Genomic DNA, 23,571 nt, shown 5'->3' on the forward strand with positions numbered 1-23,571 from the left:
TCATCATCCCATGCAGAAGTGTTGGACCACAGCCGAAACTGGGAATGGAGAGCCAAAGATATGAGGGGGCGTTCAGAAAGGACGGGATTGGGGTTTTGTTTTAGTGTGTCCAAAGAATGGCTGTAAGAGGGTGTGGGGACAGGGTGGGGCTTGGGAAGGAGCTCGGCCAGCTAGAGAATAGTGTTGAAGGGGCCATTCCTTCCCTACCTGGGTATTTCTGTCAGCACCTCTGGGTCCTTCCCACTCCACCATCTGCCTTGTAGGCATACACTGCTTGCTAAAGGTTCTGAAACACACATTGCAAGCTAATGTGTACCCATCACTAACCCATCATTTGTTAAGGAACAGTGCTGGATACGTGGCCTAATAATGAGATGTCTTTTTCTTAATATGAGATGGTGGACACAATACATTTCTGCAGTATTAGTGCAGCCCTAGGCAAAATGAAATCCGATACCAAAATAAACATCCTCTCAGAAAAATATTGTGTTAAGTATAGTAATGCGAAAGGAGCTTTTTCCCTAAATAATTGTTATGAGTGGATCAAGGTAGTCCACATGTTTAAAAGTGTGGGCAAAGTTGTCTTAATGTTGATGACACCACTTGTGAATCTCAGGAGCACATGATGCCGGGTGTGATGGCACAAGCCTGTAACCCAGCACTAAAAGGCAGAGGCAGAAGGACTGAAGAGTTTGAAACTCCTGGGCTACATAGCAACTTTGAGTCCAGCCTGGGTTAATTTGTAAGACACCATTTCAAAAAAAAAAAAAAAACACACACACACACACAACCAAGTGTTGAGATGTACCTCAGTAACATGAAGGAGGCCATGGGTTCTTCCCCATGGGGGTGGCAAGCTCATAATGCCTAAGTACGGTAAAAAGAAGCTGAGAAATTTTAAGAAGAAAGCCATTAGTAAAGACTTAGTCAACAGAACGCTGGGAGTGCTTCATTTCTCCCAGAAGGAGTGGAGCGGCGAAGCCATCCTGGACACGCACGCAGGAGCTGAGAAGCCGAATGCAGGCCGGATCCAACACTCAAATGGAGACTCCAGGACAGCGCTCGTTTAGTGTCCTGGCACCTAGGTGAACCAAGAAGACAAATCACAACACTCAGAAGCAGAGGCCTGCCTCTTGTCCCCCCTAGAAAGCAAGTCTCCTGGCCTCATCTGGGAAGGGGGTCTGATCACCTGGTGACAAAAGCAGACCCTGCACATACCGCTCCCATGGAGAGAGCTGGCAGGACTGTGGCATGTGAGACCTAGCTGAATTCCGCCCCAGCTGGTTCACCCTGTGACCCTGTTCTTTCTCTTAGCATGCAGAGTGTCGTGTAGTATGTAATTATCTTGAAGGCAGGTCTACAGTCTGGTAGAAGGAGCCAGGCATCTTTGGGCTCAGGTAGAGGAAGGGTGTAACAGACCTGACGTCAGGCAGGGCCCAGCACACTTGAGCTATCCTGGAAGCAGCATTCGGGAAGCCACAAAGGAGTGACGTTATTTGGCTTGGTGTTTACTAAAGATGAGACTTGAGCTGAAGGAAGGATTTGATACTTGAGAGAATGGAAAGGAAGCTCACTAACGCGTGTTAAATAAAATACTATAATCGCTTCTGCTTGGAGAGGAAGCGTGTGATAAGCTGGCGGCGGCTTCTTGCATCTTAGAAGCTGTACCTATAACTGGTGGATTGTGTTGCTTTGATCATCATGGTGAAAGGAAGTTTAAAGTTGACCGGTTGTGTGAACAAGGCACTGAGATGGCTCAGAAGCAAAGGAACCTGAATTGACTCCTAGGACCGACAAGGTAGGAGGAGAGAATTAACTGCTACTACTTGGAGGCCTCTGGCCTGCATGCATGAGTGGTATGTGTGCCCTGCCCTCCACACACACACACACACACACACACACACACACACACACACACACACGTAAAAATGTAGTAAGGGAGGAACATTTTGTCCCTGTTAGATAAACACACCAGTTGGAATTTTCTGTTCATTGAAGTTAATGTGTTCATTCATAAGTATGGGATAATTGTGGCATGCTCTGACATTTGTCATCAGCCTGTGGCTTCTGTTTTGCTTTTGCCATCAGCTTCCTAATATACCTTCTTCACCTACCTACATGTTTATAGCATGCTTTTTTTTTTCTTTTAATGAAACATGGTTTCTCTGTATAGCCCTGGTTGTCCTGGAACTCACTCTGTAGACCAGGCTGACCTCGAACTCACAGAGACTTAACTGCCTCTGCCTCCCAGATGCTGGGATTAAAGGCGTGTGCCTCCACTGCCCAGCTGAGGCATGCATTTTAAGTGTACCATTGCTGGTGTCTTTGACTTTAGGAGTGTGACTCCTAGAGAGCCTGTGCCACCAGTACTCAGCCTCTTCCTCAGGTAGATCTATTGAATATTTTAGTTTTCCAGAGTTTAGTCACCATTGACTCCATCTTCTGTATTTGCCACTATGGCAAACTTGTTTGGCTATTGGTACTTGAAAACAGTTCTCTGGCTGGCATTCTGGGTCAAGGAGCAGTTTGCTTCCAGGGAACTATTTAACATTAAAATTGACCCTTAGGAGAAAGCTAGCTTTCGTGCCTGCATGGCCACTCACTGGCTAAATGCCTAATAGCTCCTGCTATTCTCCAACAAATGGCCTGGGCTAGGTGGGAAATGGAGTTGTTTTGTGTGGGGATGACTTTCTGACTTTAAGAACAAAAACCACAGCTTGAGTTGATTTTTGCACTGTGTGTTTAACAATACCCTTGACTAGGCATCTAAGATATTAACCAGCTTCAGCAGATAATGCGTCTGACGGGGACACCCCCTGCTTATCTCATTAACAGGATGCCAAGCCATGAGGTGAGAACAAATAGCACATTCAGGGAGGTCTAACTCGGAGGCCACCTCCTCACTGTAGTGTCTGTGTATAACTGGCAGTTTCTAATGTCACCAGATGCTTGCGTGTGCCCCAAGGACTGCTGGGGCAGTGACTGCTGTGTGCTAGCAGGGTATTGACATTTGGGATAAAATGTCATGCAGACTGAGGCAACGATACAGCGTAGGCTTGTAAGCAGGGGCAATGCTCCCTTGATATTTGGTTTCTGAGTCTTGTGCTCGAGGCACCGTGTGTCTTTGCAGGTGTGTATAGCTAGGATGTGCGACAGTTTCGTCACAGGTGCATGGAGCAGAGTCCATTAGCGTGCTTTCCTATCCGTCCGTTTTTAATGACCAAGAGAGGATTGTGTGCAGCACACACAATAAAATACCTTATGCTGATTGGTGTGCTGTAGAAAGACACAAGCAATTCATAATAAATATGAGCATTTGGTAAGATTCAGGTTCCTCAGTTCATACTGTTTAACCTAACTCCAGTTTATAATCGGAGCTGACGTGGGTACTTCTGATGGACCCTTAGTATTTTTGGAAACTAGGTTAGCAAACAGCTTTGTTTGCATTTCAGCCCTAACTCCGTGTGCTTGTTTATATTGAAGGATGGCTTCTCTGGCTGAGATGGGTCTTCTTGCCTCTCTTCCTTCCATTCCTCCTTCTGGTCTGCATGGTTACAGCCATGTGTACTTGTTCCTGTAACTTTCCAGATTACATTACGGTGAATGTCTGCTACAGGGCCACCTCCTCTTTAAACTTAGCTGATTAGGAAGACGGCTTCCTAGAAATCTCGGTTCTGTTTTCAAACTTCTGACCCTGTGATCAGAAAACTAATGGAAGGATAGTTGATTGGTTAGCAGTCTCGCCCACATGAACAGAACTGGGGGAGACAGCAAGGCTAACATCAGTGTCACAAATAGAGGCGTTGAGGGCCTGGAAGAGTAAGTCTGGCATTCGTATCTGAGACAGTGGTCCACACCCGAATGGGGCAGGCCTCAGTGAAGCCACTGGGCTGCCTACACCCTGTGAGCGGTAATGCTGCTGAGCAGTCATTCTGAAAGTCCTTGTTTTCACAGGCAAGAAACTACATTCAGTCCCTGGCCCAGATGCCGAAGATGAACTTTGCAAACGTGTTTATTGGCGCCAACCCCCTGGGTAAGTTGATCGTGTTCATTGTGTGATATAGATTGGGGACTTGAAGTTTTGTTCTGTAAGTATGTTTTGGGTCTTAGTAAATCTGTCTGTACTGTCTGTCATATTTAACAAAAATCGTTCGATGGGTGGGCTGGCACATTGATAGGGTCATGGAGCGTGGTGGTGGACAGGACAGTGCAGCAGAGGAGGAAAGCAGTAGGAAGTTGTGGGAGCTTGGGGAGGAAGGGAGGAGGCCTAGCAAGCCATGGTCCCCGCAGCTCCTGGTGATGCGTGTGCCCAGCTGAGGACAGTGCAGAAGCACAGATGGCCCTTCCTGGGTGCTTTGCCCTCCACGCTGACAGACCTCCACCTTTGCACGGTTTCTTTGTCATCTCAGACTTCGGGGATACCTCATTTCCTTCTTGCCCCCAGCACCTCTAGGACCCCCTAGCAAATGAAGTGACAATGGTAGCTAAGAATGTTTGTTTGTTGGGGAACTGGAGAGGTGGCTTAGTGGTTAAGAGCACTGGCTGTTCTTCAAAGGACCCAGGTTCAGTTCCCAGCACCCACGTGACAGGTCACAACTGTCTGTAACATCCAGGTGATCTGGCACTCTCACACAGACACACATGCACATAAAATAAACAAATCTTTAAAAAAATGTGTTCTTAATGATGGGGGCTAAACCATGCTTCCGATGGCCCCAGGACAGTTTGCTGCAGTGGCTCTGGTTCCTTATTCTGGGACGGTGTAGTAGTGGTAGTGGAGCCAGAAGGGCCAGACCCCAGTCTCCTGCGGTAGGAGGGAGGGAGCGGGTATGGCAGCTGGTGTGCTCCGCCTCTTCACATTCCTGCAGATGTTATTGTGAGGCTGTTTTCAAATCACACTTTCTGAGTGGGTCATATCCCTTTCTGGAGGTTCCAGAAGCCATGCACTAGAGTTAGTTGTTGCCTTTGGAGAGCTGATGGCCATGGCAGTGGCTTCAGACGGTGGGATAGGCAGGTGCTGTTTCCCTTTCAAGAATGTCATCTATAGCCACAGTGCAGAAAAGTGACTGTGGTGATCCTATAGCAGAGAGGTGCTTCACTCTTGGAGGAGTGAGTTCAGCCTAAGCTACATCACTGGCCTCAGACGTGCAGGGTACTGAGGGGTGGGATTGGGTCTGCAGCCTCCCTGGCATGTTCTCACTGGGCCTTCTGTGACGTGCTTGGGCTACAGCATCTAGGTAGGGGTGTATGAGGTGTAATCTGTAAGCGCTCCAGATGTTAGGGGGTGGAGAGCGAGGCCACCCCAGCACCCCACATTTCAGATGCGCTGTGCCTACTGTTTGACTCCCTCTTATCTGCCTCTAAAGGATTTCTTCTGCCTTTGAAGTCACACACGTCCTGATATATGTCTCCATTTAAGCACTGACGAGAACCAGCTCCCAGGAGTCAGTCCAGACTGCTGGGGAGTAAAATCTGGTGCCCAGCACAGCCCGCTCAATCCAAACACGCCTCACGGCCCACTGCCAAGTGCTGGTGGCAGAGGAAACACGCTGTGACCCATTGCTAGGCTGAAGCACACAGCAGCGATGTAAACATTAACAGCCCTGTTGTCAGTCACTGGCTTCGCATCAGTGCTGTTTTCCAAACCCCTGAGACTCACTGTCCTTTGATCTTAGTGTCATGTCTGTCAAGATCCTTGAGATGCCTTTTTCTTGTTCTCATCTAAGTGCGTTGGTTACTGTAGGGTTGCAGGCCCCGCCCATTTGTGTTCAGTATGAAATCAACAGATGTGTAGACGAACGTGTGAAGAATGTCTATCCAGTTCAGCCAGTGCTTCAGTGTTGTCGAAGACACGTCACGTGGCCTGTCCGATGACCCTCTACTCCCCACCCCCAAAGTGCTGGCACTACAGGTGTGCGCCACCATGCCCGGAGTGTGCACTGCTGGGTGTGAAAAGCCTTGTACACACTTGACAAGCAACTCTACGAGCTACATCCCAGCCCCTCTGCAAAGTGTGACGTAAACTTGTGAGTCTGGGCTAAGGCACGTATATGTGCTGTTTCCTCTGTGCTCCCAAAGCCTGTGTTTCTATGGATGACTCTGGAGTTGAGGCTGCAGGATGCATGACCACTCTGAGAAGCAGGGGGTCATCGTCTCTTCAGGAAGTTCTCTTCTTCCTCAGCAACAGCCTTCCCCTGTTAAGAAATTATCTGGGGCTGGAGACATGACTCTTCCAGGGGCCTGAGTGGCCTTCCCTGGCCTCAACCAGCAGGCATGCACTGCAGTGCACATAGAAAGAACCTTGGGTCTGTCTGGAGAGCCTTTCTGTCGTGATAACTGCTGAGGATGGCGTCACCCAAGCAGAGCATCCTCAGAATTAGACAGCTCTGTTCCTCAGTCTCTAATGAGGTCCTCGCCCTGGGGAGAAAAAAATCAGTAATGCTAAAACCGGGAGCCAGATTACTCGGCTGGGGAGACAGGGGAGAGAGCTCAAGATGCAGTCACCGTTGGCTCCGCTGGCAGTGGGGCTGGCGGCTGTTGTGCCCCGCCAGTTCAGAACATCACCTGGGATGTGCTCTTGCCCAGTGTGCCTGACGTCATTCCTACCAAAGACTTGGGTCTAATTCTGGTTTTTGATAAATGTAGAGAATAGAGGAGAGTCGGAGGGTGGTACATCAGGGCTCAGAGAAGCAGTGGAAGCCTGTCACGATGGCTGTCTGCCACACATCGGGAGTGGCCTCAGAGAAGGAAGGCTGGTGATACAGCCTGCGTATCCCAGTGTTGAGGAAGATGAGTTCAACATAGCAAGTCTGAGGTCAGCCTGGACTAGCTAGAGAAGGGAGAGTCCCATAAGTGAGTCCTGGTGTGAACACATATGTTGTGGGAGACAACTGTGATATAGTTGGAGACGTTTTACCACAAACAGCAATAATCCTACAACAACACAGGACCAACACAGAAATAATGGGGAAAATAATGTCAGATGTGGACAGATTGATGCCCTTGTATGGGGCATGGGTGCCCCTGATGTTTCTGTATTCTAAAGTCTCACAGTGAGTCTTAAGGATTAGATAGATCCCTTCATCAAGTACCTTTTCTTCTGTGACCTTCTGGGAAGCCTTCAATTTGCTAATTGTTTGACATTCTGGATGAATATTTATGTTAGTATATAATACTGATATAAGTAGTGTAGGGAAGGGGCAAAAAAAAAATGAACAGAAGCCGTCAGTCAAACTGCCTGCCTCATAGATGGTCTCACCCGTCGGCCTCCGTTGCTTTGGCCATAGGCGGCCTCCATTCCGTACAGTTCGATTCAGTCATCACAGAATGGCGCTGATGCTGAAGAAAACTTTGCTCACAGCCTGGTTTGGGGAGTAGGTTTTGTTTTGTTTTTGTTCATTTGGAGTGTTTTGTTGTTGTTGTTTTGTTTGAGTTTTTTGAGACAGGGTCTCACTATGTAGCCCTGGCTGTCTTAGGAACTCACCCTGTAGACCAGACTGGCCTTGAACTTAGAGAGATCCACCTTCCTCTGCCTCCTGAGTGCTGGGATTAGAGTATACCACCTTGCCCAGCCCAAGTGTTTTGTTTGTTTGTTTTATTTTTCTTTTAGTTGGTTTTGTTTATTGTTCTAGGTCTCAAACCCAGACCTCAAGAATGGTTAGGGAAGTACTCTACACCTGCCCAGCCCAGTAATGTTCTTAAAATGTGCTGGCTACATTCACACACGTGCACCTCGAAGACTCTGTTTGACTATGACAGAACCGTGGAGCTTGCATGGTAGTGGTGCTGATGTCATTGTCCTCTTGTGTGACAGCTGTGGACCTGCTGGAAAAGATGCTCGTTTTGGACTCGGACAAGAGGATCACAGCGGCCCAAGCACTTGCGCATGCCTACTTTGCCCAGTACCACGACCCTGACGACGAGCCTGTGGCCGACCCTTATGACCAGTCCTTTGAAAGCAGGGATCTCCTTATAGATGAGTGGAAAAGTAAGTTCAGAGTGGCCTAGGGTGTGTCTCGGGAACCTGGTTCTGTCTATTCCTGTTTGGCACAGCCCAAGAGCTTATTTTAAAAAATATTTTCTGGGCTGTGCAGTGGTGGCACACGCCTTTATTCCTAGCACTTGGGAGTCAGAGGCAGGTGGATCTCAGTGAGTTCGAGGCCAGCCTGGTCTAAAAAGCAAGTTTCAGGAGAGCCAGAGAGAGCCAGGCCTGTTATATAGAGAAACCCTGTCTCAAAAAAACAAAACAAAACAAAAAATCTTTTCTGGGTGATTCTCACTAATCAAAAGACTTGGGAAAAATAAGGAATCATCGCTGGGCGTTGGTGGCTCATGCCTTTAGTCCCAGCACTCGGGAGGCAGAGGCAGGCGGATCTCTGTGAGTTCGAGGCCAGCCTGGTCTACAGAGTGAGTTCCAGGACAGCCTCCAAAGCAATACAGAGAAACCCTGTCTCGAAAAACCAAAAAAAAAAAAAAAAAAAAAAGAGTTTAATGTCGTTCACAGCAACATAGGTAGCTTGAGGCCAGCCTGGGCTATATATATGAGAGTCTGTCTCAGTAAAACCCTTGTGAACGATTCCTACCAGCTCACTAAAGTTACAGCCAAAGTCTTTGGGGCACAAGTTCCCTGATGGAATGTGTAGATGCGCGCTCACAGTACACAGCTCTTCACATTGACAGAGAGCTTTGAGGCTTTGGGGGCTGGGGTGCATGTACAGTAGGGTCCAGTGTGTTTTCAGTTTCCCAATTGAGGTTTTATAGTTTGCCGTTGGCCTTGTTGGGTGTTACCTGGAATGGAGTCCCAACTCCCGTGTCCAGTATGTCCAGTGTCCGACTCCTTCGTAAGTCACAAGGTCAGCTCTTCAGCTAGAGCCCAGAGCAGGACTGTCTTCCACTGCAGTGGGGATGCACACTGCTCTGGGCAGTGACGGTGCTGCAGGCACACACAGCAGTCGCCAGTGTCACACCTCACTGCTCTTCCCTGTCTTAGGCCTGACCTACGACGAGGTCATCAGCTTCGAGCCACCACCCCTTGACCAAGAAGAAATGGAGTCCTGAGCACCTGGTCTCTGCTGTGTGATCCACTTCACTGTGAGGGGAAGGCCTTCTCGTGGAAACTCTCCAAATATCATTCAAGTGCCTCTTGTTGAAAGATTCCTTCATGGTGGAAGGGGGTGCATGTACACGCGTTGTGTTTGTGTGTGTGTGTGTCTGTCTGTCTGTGTGTCTGACTTTGTGACTGGAAGTCACTGCTCGCAGTGACTTCAGCGAGTGGTGTGTGCCCCGTGGCAGCCTCTGCCCGCTTTCTCGGCGTCTGCGCAGGCGTATGGGACCTGCTGTCTTGTTAGGGATATGCTAAGTGCAAAGTAAGAAGTAGTCGGCATCCCTGCTCCTGGTTACACTTTTGCCACTCTGGCTTCTGCTGTGGCCCAGCCTTTACCACACACCTCAGTGGTACAGACAGGCCATCCCCCAGTCATGCATACGGCCGGAAAGGACCAACCGGCTCCCGAGCTCTAGCCTGTGACTGGCTTGCTGATGGTCCTCAGAGCCTGACCGGTGTGCTCAAAGCCGTCAGTCTGTTTGTGCCTTAAACAGAGAAGGACGCATAGGCAGAGAACCGCAGCTCTGAACCCGGTGAGTGCACAGGGCTGGTGGGCAGCCACTGGTGAGCTGGGAGAGAAATTAGGCAGCCTTCAAGGAGGCCTCGTGTGTGTGCGTGTGCGTGTGTGTACGCGCAGGAGCATGTATGTGTGTGTGTGTGACCGCCCTCCCTCTCCTAGGAGCGAGCGGAATCTATGCTTACCCTTCACCTCAGTGCAGAGGTCCCCAGGAGCAGGCGCAGGTTCCTGCTGTCGGCCGCTTCCCGTGTGCCCCTCCCACCTGGCAGAGTGCAGGTGTGCTTGCATGCCGCGCTCTTGGAGCTTCCACGGTCCCTTCCTAGTCTGTCCTCTTCGGGAAGCCCTGGGACTGCCGGGCATGGAGGGACTTCCTGGCAGTTCCCGTCCACCTTGCCTCAGCTGGTGCCGTGGGCACGCTACTGCCTCCTCACCCCAGCGCTGCTTTGTGTTGAACACAGCTGACCCTCCAGGTGCTTGTGCGAGGAGACACAGGACTGAGAGCACCTGAACTCTTGCCATCTGACTGCCATCATTCGGGGGAAGAGAGGCCTCTCCTGAGAATGTCCCCAGCTCTGGAAATCATGCTCTCCTCACTTGTAATAACCAGCTAAGGAACGCTGAACCAAAGTGAGGAACAAAGGCTCGTGAGGCCGGGACTCCCTTCTGTCTTTCTCAAAATAGGGTTGTCAAGAACAAAACGAGGCAGGCTCCAGCGTCGCCCATGCGCAGAAGGGTCCTCCCGGCAGCTTGGCACTGACTGGTTCTCCATCTTGGGGTTGTCTGGGGAGATATCAACTTTGTCTTGGGATTTTGTGTGTTGTAGGAATTCTTGGAGAATGTGATTCCTTCTGATGGGAAGAAAGGGCAAATTATTTTAATGTTTTGTATTTTCACCTTTATAAAGATGAAATCCTCAGGGTGAAGAAATGTTTGCATAGTTTCCTGGATTTCGGGCACTTTGTGCTGTATGAGGACCTATATATTTAAGCCTTTTGTGTAGTAAGAAAATGAAAAGCCAATTCCAGTGTTGGCCGTGACAGGTCTTGTATTTAGGTGAAGGTGTCTCCATTCTCTATCAGGTCAGGGTCCTGGTGGGAAGGGTAGGACCCTGCATCATCTGGAGCCCAGAAGGATGCAGACTGGCCAGGCCTTACCACCTCAGTATGCAATTGAGCTCACCACCACCCCAGCAAGATGCATTCTAGTGGCCATGTCTGGTTATGAAGGCAAGTGTAATTTCCAACAAGATTCTGCTCGGATTACTTACTTTATTGAAGTTGTCTTTGCACATGTGACCATGCTGTGTTAAGAGGCCCTGCTCCAGGGCCTGGACTCACGGAGCTGACAGAAGAGCTCCCAGCATCCACAGCGAAATGCTGCCATCTCCCAGTTTCTCTATCAGCAGACAAGGGAATAAGGGAACTGCTGTTTTGTTTGTGTTCATGAACTTGGCTGTAGGCCTGTATGCCATAGGATGTCAGACAACACCACTGGTTAAAATAAAGCCTATTTTTCAAATTCAGTTGGTTTCTCAAGTTCATTCTGTTCCTCTTCATTGTTGTGTTTTCAGCATGGCCTGGCATACGTTTCTGACAGACCCTTTACAGGGCTGTTTAGTTGCGCTGTGGTAGAGTCTGATCTGCCCTGTGAGTGAGTTAACACACAGAGCAAAACAGCATGGTAAGAGTGGCCTGGCCTGGGCAGACAACACCTGTTTTTGTGCAGTCTCCAATGGATGATTCTTGCAATTTTAAATGATTGAAAGGTCAAAAGGTTTGTTTTGTTTTTGTTTTTGCTTGAGACAGGGTTTCTCTATGTAGCTTTGGAGCCTATCCTGGCACTTGTTCTGTAGACCAGGCTGGCCTCCAACTCAGAGATCCGCCTGCCTCTGCCTCCTGAGTGCTGGGGTTAAAGGCGTGCGCCACCAACGCCAGGCAAGAATATTTTTTGTAGTGTTCATGAACCAATGTACAATTTGAATCCCAGTGGCCAAAAATAACATTTGATCGGGCTCTACCCACAGTTTGTTACATGTCCCTGTGACTTTCTTGCTGAGGTGACAATTGAAATAGTTGGGACAGAGACCAGAGGTTAATGTTTGACCCTTGTCAGGGTTACTGACCACTTTTATAAAATGAACTTTAGGTTGTTTTCTGAGTAAACATTCTAAGACTGTCTATATGCTACATATTTTTATCTTAAGATTGCCAGGGAGAAGGCTGGGTGTGTGCCTATATGCATCAGTTTGACTCTGCTATCTTTGTGTCCCGGAAAATGCTCTTCAAAACTACTGAGCTGCATCATGGGATTATAAGGCCAGGTTCTCAGGATCTTTGCTGGTATGGGTCTCCGGCCCTCCTGGGGGACAGTGAAGCAGGCACACACACAGCTGGGCTTCTTGTCCATGACGACCAGTCTCTGGCTGCCAGCTGGGAAGAGATCAGTAGTCAAATGGCACTAGTCACTGGTGTGGGCTGCCCCATGTTGGGCGCCGCCTCCTTTTCCTCTGTCTCCCCTCCAAGATGAGAGAAGGTGGCTTCAGCCAGCATGCTAGGGTGGGTAGCACTGCTAAAAACTTGCCAGCTGGGCTGGCAAGATGTCTTAGGGAGTGAAGTGGCTTGACGCCAAGCCTGACAACCTAAATTCAGTCCTAGGGACCCACATAGTCGAAGGAGAACCAACTCTTTGGTTTTTCAAGACAGGGTTTCCCTGTGTAGCTTTGAAGTCTGTCCTGGAACTCGCTCTGTAAACCAGGCTGGCCTCGAACTCACAGAGATCCGCCTGCCTCTGCCTCCCAGATGTAGGGATTAAAGGCGCGCGCCACCAACGCCCAGCCAAGAACCAACTCTCAAGTTGTCCTCTGGCCTCCACACTTAGAATTTTTAAATGTAATAAAAAATTAAGACAACTTTTGGGACTAACAGCTCTGGACCAAACTCTCCTGGGGCTATGGAAGGGTCTGCTTAGACCAGGGAGATCTGTCCCGTAAACTCAGGTGAATGCACTCTTAGGGGGGTTGCTACCGTTATGCTCCAAATAGCTAACAAAAGTGGGTTCTTAATTTCCAACCTATACCCATGAACAAAGAATGATCACAGTGTTCAGTTTTCAAATGAAACACTTAGTGTCTTTCAATGCCCTCATTTGTATTTTGCAACGTGATCGCAGAGGGAACTTTTGTAAAGGCAATGGGTGGGTTGGGGAGATGGCTCTGTCCGCAGAGAGGTTGCCTTGCAAGCCAGAAGCACCGGGTTCAATCCCCAGATCCTTGTGCAGATATCTATGTGTGGTCCCATAGACCCTCAACCCCAGACTGGCAGATCTCAGGCTCGATGGTCAGCCACTATAGTCTTCCTCAGGACAGGGAGAAACTGCATCAAAAACCGTGGGGCCTAGAGATCTGGCTCAGCAGTTAAGCACACTGGCTGCTTTTGCAGAGGACCCGGGGTTCAATTCCCAGCACCTTCATGGCAGCTCACAAGTGGAACTCCAGTTCCAAGCAATCTGACGCCCATTCTAGCCTGTAGCATCAGGGACACAGACGTACATGCAGACAAATACCCATATGCTTTAAATGAAGTGTGGATGGTGCCTGAGGACGTGCACACCTGCATGAACTCAAACACGTAGACACAAAGAATGTAAGAATACCTGATTGCCTGTCATCCGCCAACACGTGGTAATACCCACCTACACCTCCCTTACTGTTAACTGTGTAACTTCCCACTTTTCAGAAACTTTGAGATTTTTGTATCTAGTTTTTTGTATCAGCTTCACCAGGTTCACCATCATTGGCAAGACAGGAGACAGTTGTAATTAGTCTGCTTAGTGTTTATATTGACATTTGCTAATACCATAGACTATCAAAAGACTAGAGTACAACCAGCAGGTCCCTGTACCTGCAGTCAGTATTTCCCTCCTGGTGACTTCACTTCTCTACAGTCTGCTAACCGGGACTCAGTTAACAAATAATGCAAAGAATTAGGGGAAGGGGGTCCTTTCCAGTCTAACAATCTACGTGTGTTTTAATATAGGCATACCCACTGCACCTAACCGCTACACATCCAGAAGTTCTCACAAGGGCACAAACAGCTACTGAGTGCCACATTCTCCCTAATAGAAGGCGCTGGAGACGCCTAAGAGGTTATTTTAGCTAGGGTTTCTATTGCTGCGATGAAACCCCATGGCCAAAAAGCAAGTAGCTTATGCTTCAGCATTGCTGTTCCTCACTGAAGGAAGTCAGGGCAGGATCTGGAGGCAGGAGCTGATGCAGGGGCCATGGAGGGTGCTGCTTACTGGCTTGTTATCTTTTTTTGTTTTGTTTTGTTTTTTTGAGACAGGATTTCTCTAACAGCTCTGGTTGTCCTGGAACTCACTCTGTAGACCAGGCTGGTCTCGAACTCGCAGAGATCCCCCTGCCTCTGCCTCTGCCTCCCAAGTTACACAGAGAAACCTTGTCTCGAAAAGCAAGCAAATAAAGGTTACACAAAGAAATGCTGTCTCGAAAAACAAGAAAAAACAAGCCAGTACAGGGACCATCTGTGCAACAGAGTCCCACACAGACACACGGATGGTTATACAAGGTACAGGACAGGAAATAAAGCAGCCACATTCCTGTAGTGTATCCTCCCCCTTCCCCATTGGTAAGTGGGGAAGGCTGAGGATCCCTTACCCAGAATGCTTGGGACCAGGCACATTTTGGATTTCAGAGTCAACAGCTGGCTACCCCTAACCAGAGACCCCAGTATCTGAAATGTGCTAACTGGCAAAGACAGTGGGAACCCCAGTCTTCAGAATTGAGAGTGGCCAGGAGAGTCCCAGAGGACACCCTGAAATGTCAGGAGGGTCTCTGACTTGTCTACAGCTAGAATGTCTGGTTTTTAATCACAACAAGGAAGATAGTAAAAATCTACCTGGCCTGAAGATTTATTTCTCATAACCCTTCCTGATACAGCCTGCCTCTAGCTCCCTGGAGCCTTTCCCCCACATCCAGTGTTCTGGGGGATCTGAAGCAAGAACTTCCGACTTTGCCGTCGCTGACATCTTGGCCAGATAGTTCTTTCTCAGAGAGTCATCCTTTGCAAGCCCCTAAGCAGCACCCATGCTTCCTGCTCCCACTTGTAACAGCCACAGATGTGTCTAGATATTACCAAACAGTTGGCGATATCATCCCTGGTTTAAGATAATCTGCTCTTGCAGGAGCCCATGCCTCTGCTCTTGAGCATACATTGAAGGTCAATATCCTGTGGTCTGCTGTAACTTAGAGATGTGGCTTGGTATCCCAGATACGAGGAACCTTCTAGAAGAAAGGCTCCAGCTGGGTCTAGTAGCACACGCCCGTCACCCATCAATTCCCAGCACAGTGGAGAGTTGGTTTCACAGCCGATGGCCTGGGTTTAAAGTTCACCTCAGCCTCGGGTCAGGTGTGTGACCGGACAGAGCGGTTACTAACATTCAAATGAGTAGAAAGATGAAGTGGTTCTCGTCATGCCCAGTGTGCATAAACTCCTGCAGTAGTATCAGTGGAGTCCTGTCTAATGCTGAGAGACCACTCTGAGTTGAGAGAGCTACATATGGAGAGAGGCCTGGAGACCGGTCGAATTCTGTCAGTCACGTAAGCCCCTCCACGTCCTTTTTTTGGGAAGAGGAGTATTGAGACAGGGTTTCTCTGTGTGGCCCCGGCTGTCCTGGAACTCACTCTGTAGACCAGGCTGGCCTCGAACTCACAGAGATCCGCCTGCCTCTGCCTCCCTAAAGACGAGCCACCACACCCAGCTTCCATTTTAAATAAAATTTAAAAGTAAAATTAAAGGGACTGGAGAGATGTCTCAGAGGTTAAGAGCACTGACTGCTCTTCCAGAGGTCCTGAGTTCAATTCCCAGCAACCACATGGTGGCTCACAACCATCTATAATGAGATCTGGTGCCCTGTCTGATGTGCAGGCATACATGCAAGGAGAATGCTGTATACATAATAAATAAATCTTGTTTTGTTTTGTTTTTTTACGAGACAGGGTTTCTCTGTATTGTTTTGGAGGCTATCGGTCCAGCCCGGCCTCGAACTCACAGCGATCCGCCTGCCTCTGCCTCCCAGTCTGGTCTACAAGATCGAGTTCCAGGACAGCTTCCAAAGCCACAGAGAACCCCTGTCTCTAAAGAACAAAACAAAGTCAGATTTCACTTCAAATCTCTCCCCCACTGTGACACCCATTTGATGTGGGAGAAGACAGTTGTGCACAATGGCCACTGCCCACCTGGTGCCCCTAGAGCAGGGCCTCCCAGCGCCCATTGCTGGAGGCCATTTCCAGGCTGTGTGCACCTTTGGACAGCTCCCTGACTCACTGCTGACAGGCAGAGGGGTTTTACAGGAAAGTCCAAGGCCTGTGTGTCCTGGGTGTTCCCTGGACCTGCTGAGCTGGCCCTGCCCTTCACACCGTGGTGTGGGGTGATCATCTACCACTGTCACACCAAGACCCGTTTCCTCTGGGCTGTACTCAGGCGTGACGGAGCCTTCATGGAAGACTAGTCACCCCATGACTGTGTGATAATAGCCTGCGTGGAGAGTGTCCCCACCTACAGACAAGGACAGGGGGACTGCTCCACTCAGAGCCCTACCCTGCTCTCAGAGACCACCGCTCTCCAGGCTCTGGTCATCCGTGCTTGGTTCCGGGGTTTCTGTGGCTTGTCGGGGATTGCTGGCACAGAGGACTCCATATGACTTTTCCTGTCTTTCAAGATGTGTTTTTATTAAGCCAGGTGTAGCGACACACACTTTCAATCCCAGCACTTTGGAGGCAGAGGCAGGTGGATCTCTGAGTTCTAGGCCAGCCTGGTCTCCAGAGCGAGTCTAGGACAGCCAGGGTCACACAGGGAAACCAAACAAACAAAACCTCCCCAAAACTGTAAGGGCTGCAGAGATGGCTCACAGGTAAAGGTGCTTACCTCCAGGGCTGATAACCTGAGTTTGATCCCTGGGGCTCACAGGGTGGAAAGCGAGAGCTCGCTCTTGAAAGCTGCCCTTAGACTTGCACACACGTGTTGTGGCTTCTCGTGCCCCCACACCACAGAATAAACAGCCGAGCTTCATAAAAAAAAATGTAGCTGGGTCATAGATGTGTGGTGATGATGCCAGAAGCTGCGTCAGAATGACTGAGTAGCTGCTTCCTCCCTGGGAGCCACAGTCATTTCCAGGGAGAGGGAAAATGTAAATGGAGAAGGAACTGAAACCCAGAAACCACAAGGCTAATGGATTTGTTGAGGATGAAGCTGCAGGACTCGGTGAGGCCGGTTGCTGCCAGGAGCCAAACCTGCTGTCCTACTCTGGTGTGACTGCCCCGGAGTGCGGACAGACGGCCTCACCTGTGCCAACAGAAAGGCGACACGGACGTCCTAGACCATCGACACCAGAGCAGGGAACAACAGCACTGTGTTCAGACAGAATTATTTCACGGCCAAGAAAGAAAATGAGCTGCGGCCAGCGGGGCATGATGGCACGTACTGGAATCCTAGCATTTGGGAGGTTAAGGCAGGAGGACCAGAAGTTCAGGGCTAGCCTAGGCAACCTAAATCATAGTAACTCAAAGGATTCTGCCTTCTTTGCCCCATATTATCTGCACACCAGGGACTATTGGTAGCGAATGAAAACTCTTTGGATTATTACCCTGGATCCTAGCATGTAGGGGGAGGGGAGGAGCCAGTGCTCTTAAACCCTGAGCCATCTCTCCAGCCTCAATGTGGACTTATTTAAAAACTCACAGATCAAGCCGGGCAGTGGTGGTGCACACTTTTAACCCCAGCACACAGGAGGAGAGACAGGCACATACATCTCTGTGAGTTTGAAGCCAGCCTGGTCTACAAATAGAGTTCCAGGACAGCCAGGGTTGTTACACTCTGTCTCAAAAAACAAAAAACAAAACAAAACAACAACACACAGATCATTCTCTTTTAAATTTTTTTTATTTATTTGTCTGTTTTCACAGGTCAGTCTGGGTCTGCTGTACCCTAAGTCCTCCAGGAGTGACGAGGGAGAAGATACGTGTGCAGGAACTAGCGACTCTAGCAGACTCTGGCTGTAAAGCCAGATTGGGGGACCTAGGGGTGTTGCGGCCTCAGAAAGGCAAAGGAAGGACATTCCGGAAGGAGCTAACACCCAGGAGTGGTGACAGCCCAAGGGGGGGGGTGTTCCAGGTTTCGTAAGAAAGAGGTGGGCGTGGAGGGTGTCTCGCTAGGAAGCTGGGGCCGGAAAGGCAGAGGCTTCCTCACCAAGGATGGGTGAAGGAGGGATTTGCCTCGAGGGCGCCTGGGAGGTGCAGGGTGGGTATCACCTGCTCCTCACACTGAGTCAGGCTGCTCTGGAGCCTCTTTCCAGGGGCCCAGAGTTAGGTGAGGTGTGCTCTCGTTGTGAGAGCGAGTGGCAGAGGATGCTTTGAGGGAGGGGCTACTCCCTGTCAATCAAGATGCTATTCATTTTCCTTTCTCGTTTTCGCAGGTGTATGTGTGTGTGTTGCTTGTGTGGGGGCACCGTGCGCATGGGGGCGTCTGCACGTGCAAGTCCAAGGCTGAGTCTTAGGTCAGAACTCATCCTTAATGCATCTTGCATCTTATTGGTTGGGATTGAGGAAGTCTCTCACCCAAAAGCTGCTCTGGCTAGTGTGGTCCCCGTCCTCCGCCCCCGCCCCCGGCCCCCCAACCCCGCCCCAGCCGGTTTACTCTGGAGATTCTCCACCTTCTGGAATACAGTGGGCTACCATGCCCACTTGGTAGCTCATGTACGTTCTAGAGATCCCAGTCGTAGCCCCCATACTTGGGTGTGTTAACCACTGAGCAAGCTCCCCAATCCTATTTGCTTATTTTTGAGAGGTACTTGCTGTATTTCCCAACCTGTCTCAGACTCACTGTGTAGCCCAGGCTGGCCCTGAACATCCTGGCTCTCCTGTCTCCACCTTCTGCATGCTAAGACTGTAGGCATGTGCCACCTCGCCTGGCTGTGAGATGTCCTTTGTGTCTCTTCTAAAGTGCTTCTCTAAAAAGACATATATTTAGTAGTGGGTCCTGGAGAATGAACTCAGGTCGCCAAGCTTAGTGGAGATGCCGTTATCTGCTGAGCCTTCTCGCCGGTCCTCATTGCTGTCTTACATCTGGGGCTGTGGCTTGGTCTGGTGGAGGTGTCGAGGTGGGGTGGTTTTCACCACAGCCACCGACAACACACTCTGCCTCCACGCTCCTCTAGCCCAGAGCTGTCTCCCAGCCAGCACTGGCTGTCTCCCCAGGATAAAAGGGGGTCCCTGGGAGGGACTCAGACAAGGAGGATGGGACTGAACCCTGTCCTGTGGTTACGGGCTCTTCCAAAGGACTCAAGTTCAATTCCTTCTTGTTTTTTATTTTTCCCAGATAGGGTTTCTCCATGTATCCCTGCCTGTCCTGGAACTCACTCTGTAGACCAGACTGGCCCCAAACTCAGAGATTTTCCTGCTTCTGCCTCGGAATGGTGGGATTAAAGGCGTGTGCCGCCACCCCGGGGCTTCTGAGTTCAATTCTCAGCATATTAGGGGCCCACAACTGCCTGTAACTCCAACTCTGGGGGATCCAGCAGCCTCCTCTGTGGGCACCCCATCCCCTTCCTCACACACATACGCACATAAATTTAATGTTGAAATCTGTAAAATATTTATTTTGTTTCTAGCTATCTGGGTTATTCTGGGGCAGGATATACACAGGTGTCAGAAGAGGCCAGAGGTATCCGACCGACTACAGGCACCTGTGAACCACCGCGTGTGGGTGCTGGAACCCAACCTTGGGTCCTCCGGAAGAGCAGCCGGTGTTCCTAACTAATGACTCATCTCTCCAACCTCTGGAATGTTTTTTAACTACAAGACCTTTCCTTTACTCATTGAAGTTTCCTATACATGTATGCATGTGTGTGGGCATGCCTGAGTGTGTGTCCATAAAATGTATCTTGATTGTATCCTCCCAGGCCCCTCCCCGCTCCTCCCCTCCCCTCCCAACATGTCCCCCTTCGCCTACACGCCCTCTCCTTTTTTTTTTTTTTTTGGTAACCTGTTGAATCCAGTCAGCGCTGCATGCCGGAATGCTGGCCCGTCTCTCTGGGTTGATAGTGGGCAGGGAACCATAGCTACTGTGTTCCTGAGTGCAACCGTCATGGCCTGTCCAGAGGACAGCGCTCCTGGCACGCCCCCAGCCTCAGCTCTTACATTCTGCATGCTCCCCGAGTCTAGGGAGGCGGGGTGATTGGTGTAGATGCCCAGGTTAGGGCTGGGCACTTAACAGTCACTCGTGGCTCTTTGACCAGTTATGAGTCTCTGCGTCCACTGCTGTCCACGGCCGAGAGAAGCTTCCTGGGACAATTTTGGCAATTAATTGATATATGTTAATATTGCTCTGTTTACGTTTGTTAAGCATATATGTATACATACACACACACATACACACACACACATACACATATTCAAAAGCTGATGTAGCCAGAGAGGCTGTCTGACTGACCTAAAGCCACACAGCCAAGTGCATGACTCTAGAGCTGCAATCAGGGTCACAGCTGCCAGGCCAGGTCTGCTTGGTCCCTTTAACCCTGATTGGAGACACAGATATTTACCTAGAGGCAGTGGAGCAGCCAGAACCAGTGACTTCCATCCTGGAGATGCATGTTGTCCCTGAGGTTACTGGCCGGGCACATGGGAGACTGGGCAGGGTCATGACCCCATGGGCACAGCTGACAGGTCATGTGAGCTGCCACAGCCTCAGGCAGGAAGGTAAGCTGGCTACACATCAGCTGCAAAATGACAGCTACACAGTGGTGCCCAGGGCGCCTGCGATGAAGCCCCGCCCACACCTGCCAGCCCCTCCCCCACCGCCCATGGGTGCTACTAGCTTTCTCAGAATTGGCATCAGACAGACAAAAAGACCTGACCCTCCCGAACTCGATGCTCTAGCCCAGAGGGATAAACAGCACGTTAAGGATTGCCGCAGCAAGGCTTGGGGACAGTGAGGCCAGGCAAGGCCTGTTGATTGTGGCTGTGTCAGGTCTTGCAGGGACGGAAGGAGTACTTGAGTGAGGCCTGAAACCCTGCTTGTCCTGTGTCAGTCATCTCTATCCCCTCCTTCCTTGGCCAGGTGCATGGTGCTGTCCTGACTAACAGGTGACAAAGTCCAAAGACGTACACTTATCGGCTCAGGGTCACACAGCTGTGACCTGCTCCTTGACCCTGACCTACAGGAGCACGCCCAAAGAGTGCCTAGGTCCTGGGGGTTCGGTGGGGCCCTGGGGTTCAGAGCAGAAACAGAGGATACTGCTTTAAGGTGGATTGTTTCTGTTTTTGTTTTTTTAGCACAGGGTTTCTCTGTGACTTTGGAGCCTGTCCTGGAACTTGCTCTTGTAGACCAGGCAGACCTCGAGCTCACAGAGATCCACCCGTTTCTGCCTCTTGAGTGCTCCTGGAACTCTTTATGCACCACCGCCGCCCAGCTAAGGTGGCTTTTTAAAGAATTTAAAATGGCATGTATGTGTGTGTGTGTGTGTGTGTGGGTCTGTTCATGTAACTAAGGAGGCATATGACCTCCTGAGCTGGAGTTACAGCCATTTGTGAGCCAAATGGGTGCTGGGTCCTCAGGAAGAATCCTTCGCACCCTTGATGTCTCAGCCATCTCTCTAGCCCCTATGTATTTTTTTAAATTACATTGTATCGCCGGGCGTTGGTGGCGCACCCCTTTAATCCCAGCACTCGGGAGGCAGAGGCAGGCGGATCTCTGTGAGTCAAACCAGCCTGGTCTACAGAGTGAGTTCCAGGACAGCCTCCAAAACAATACAGAGAAACCCTGTCTCAAACGCCTCCCCCCAAAGAATTACATTGTATTTACTTGTTTATGCGCAGGGCTGTGTGCACTCCAGTGTGTGGGTCAGAGGACAACTGGTCCCTCGATCCCATGGGTCCCAGGACACCAGACTCAGGACATCAGGCTTGGACGCAGGCACCTTCGCCTGTTGAGCCCTGCTTTTCCAATGCGCTTCGTGTGACTTTTCTTGGGGAAATACAGAGAGACGTCTGTCCCCCTGGGCAGGGCACAGACCAGCCAAAGGAAGGGCTCCAGCCCACATCCAGCTTGGCAGTGCAAAGATTTTATTGGGGTTACTTGCAGGATTGTGGGCAACACAGGCACATCACCACAAAGCCTGCCTCAGCATGGGGGTGACTCACGAAGACTGCACATCTGAAGGCCCCTCTTTCATTCACTCATTCATTCATTCATTCATTCATTCATTCATTCAAGACAGGGTTCCTCTGTGTAACTTCCCTGAGTGTCCTGAACTCACTTCTCAGACCAGGCTGGCCTGGAACTCACTGAGACCCACCCGCCTGGGATTAAAAGCATGTGCCGCCACCACCACCACCACCTGGCTGGCGTCCTCCTCTTCAATCTTGTGGTGTCTCTAGCTCCCAAGCCCAAGCTGGGGGCAGCAGGGGAGAGGGTGCCACATGACAGGGTCAGGGTCCCCCGTAACCGCGATCACCACGACACAGTTTTGTCCATTTCCTCGTCCTGATTTGGGGCCAGGGAAGTCTGGAGGTCACCCCGGTGTTCGCTGTTCCACGAAGCTGATGGCAGGTTATACCTGAAGGGACCAGCAACCACACAGAACAGCAGCTTTGCCGAGACTGCACGGAGAGAGAGGAGAGGACTCCAGTCCCGGTCAGTGGGACTTTGTGACCACCGCCACACTTCAGGGATTAGGAGGGGAAAACAAGGCGCAGAGGGCCGGGGATGTGGCTCAGCAGATAGACTGCCCACTTGGCACCCATGAATAAATCTTTTAAAAGAAAATGGAAAAAAAGAGCTTACTGAACAGCGACGGGGAACAGGCAAGGTGTGTGGGAACCAACAGTGATGAGGACAGTGTCCAGACACTCACAGGAGACAAAGCTGCTAAAAATGACAGTAAGTCGGACCTGCCTGGGAACACATCTTTCCAGGGCTGTGAGGAGGCCTGTGAGGAGGTGGCCAAGGAGTCTCGGGACGGAGATGGCAGAGAGGCTCAGACAAATAGTTATTACTGAGTTTCCCCACCAGGGGGCGCGGCAGCCTAGCAGGCTGGGCAGGGCCTCATTGGTCACGCTAGTCCACTGCTTGACTGCCGCACAACACCTGGATGGACCCAGTTGTTAAACGCCAGCAATTTCATACAGCTGAGCCCAATATTGTAGCTGTTTGCTTGGTTTCCATCTGTTTCCCCTCTGGAATGTGTTCTTGTTGTTTTGTTTGTTGGTTTGGTTTTTAAAGATGGGTTCTCTGGATTGTTTTGGAGGCTGTCCTGGAACTCACTCTGTAGACCAGGCTGGTCTCGAACTCACAGAGATCCGCCCGCCTCTGCCTCCTGAGTTCTGGGATTAAAGGCTTTTTACCACCACCTCCCGGCTGGGATTTTGTTTTTTTTTTAAGTGCATGTGTGTGCACACACGTGTTTATGTATACACCCGTGAAGGCCAGAAGTCAATGTGCGTGTCTTCCTCAATTAGTTTCTCCCTTATTACTTTCAAAATTTGAGTGTATGTCCCTTTTGTCTGCATGTGTTCCACAGCATGAAGACGCCCAAGAAGGCGGGAAGGTGGGTCAGATCCCCTGAAACTGAAGTTACAGGCAGGCGGATCTCTGTGAGTTCGAGACCAGCCTGGTCTACCTAGTGAGTTCCAGGACAGCCTCCAAAACAATCCAGAGAAACCCTGACTTGAAAAAAAAAAAAAAACAAAAGAAAAAAGAAAAAGATGGTGCTAAGGACTGACCTTGGGTCCAAGAGCAGGAAGTGCTTTTAACTGCTGAGCCATCTCCCCAGCCCTTCTTGTAATTTTTTTAATTTACATTTTCTTTGTGTGTGTGTGTGTGTGTGTGTCTGTCTGTCTGTCTGTCTGTCTGTGTATGGCAGAAATGCACTTGACACCACA

The 23,571-nt window shown here is 50.1% G+C and overlaps 1 protein-coding gene across 4 annotated transcripts in view; it reads left to right on the forward strand.

Annotated features, from left to right (window-relative positions):
• Positions 1 to 11,142, forward strand: part of Mapk14 (mitogen-activated protein kinase 14) — a 52,960-nt gene extending 41,818 nt beyond the window's left edge. For 2 of the 4 annotated variants that reach the window (XM_005084901.4, XM_040732406.1), the window contains exons 10-12: positions 3,955 to 4,033; positions 7,814 to 7,987; positions 8,990 to 11,142. In XM_005084901.4, the coding sequence (XP_005084958.1) occupies positions 3,955 to 4,033; positions 7,814 to 7,987; positions 8,990 to 9,057 (321 nt within the window). In that variant the 3' untranslated portion in view covers positions 9,058 to 11,142. Of the gene's footprint in view, positions 1 to 2,771; positions 2,852 to 3,954; positions 4,034 to 7,813; positions 7,988 to 8,989 lie in introns of those variants that run through there. The other 2 variants (XM_005084902.4, XM_040732407.1) reach the window with 2 other exon arrangements.
• Positions 11,143 to 23,571: the final 12,429 nt, after the last annotated feature.

Source organism: Mesocricetus auratus, unplaced genomic scaffold, assembly GCF_017639785.1.
Source record: "Mesocricetus auratus isolate SY011 unplaced genomic scaffold, BCM_Maur_2.0 Super-Scaffold_100027, whole genome shotgun sequence".
Taxonomy (NCBI): Eukaryota; Metazoa; Chordata; class Mammalia; order Rodentia; family Cricetidae; genus Mesocricetus; species Mesocricetus auratus.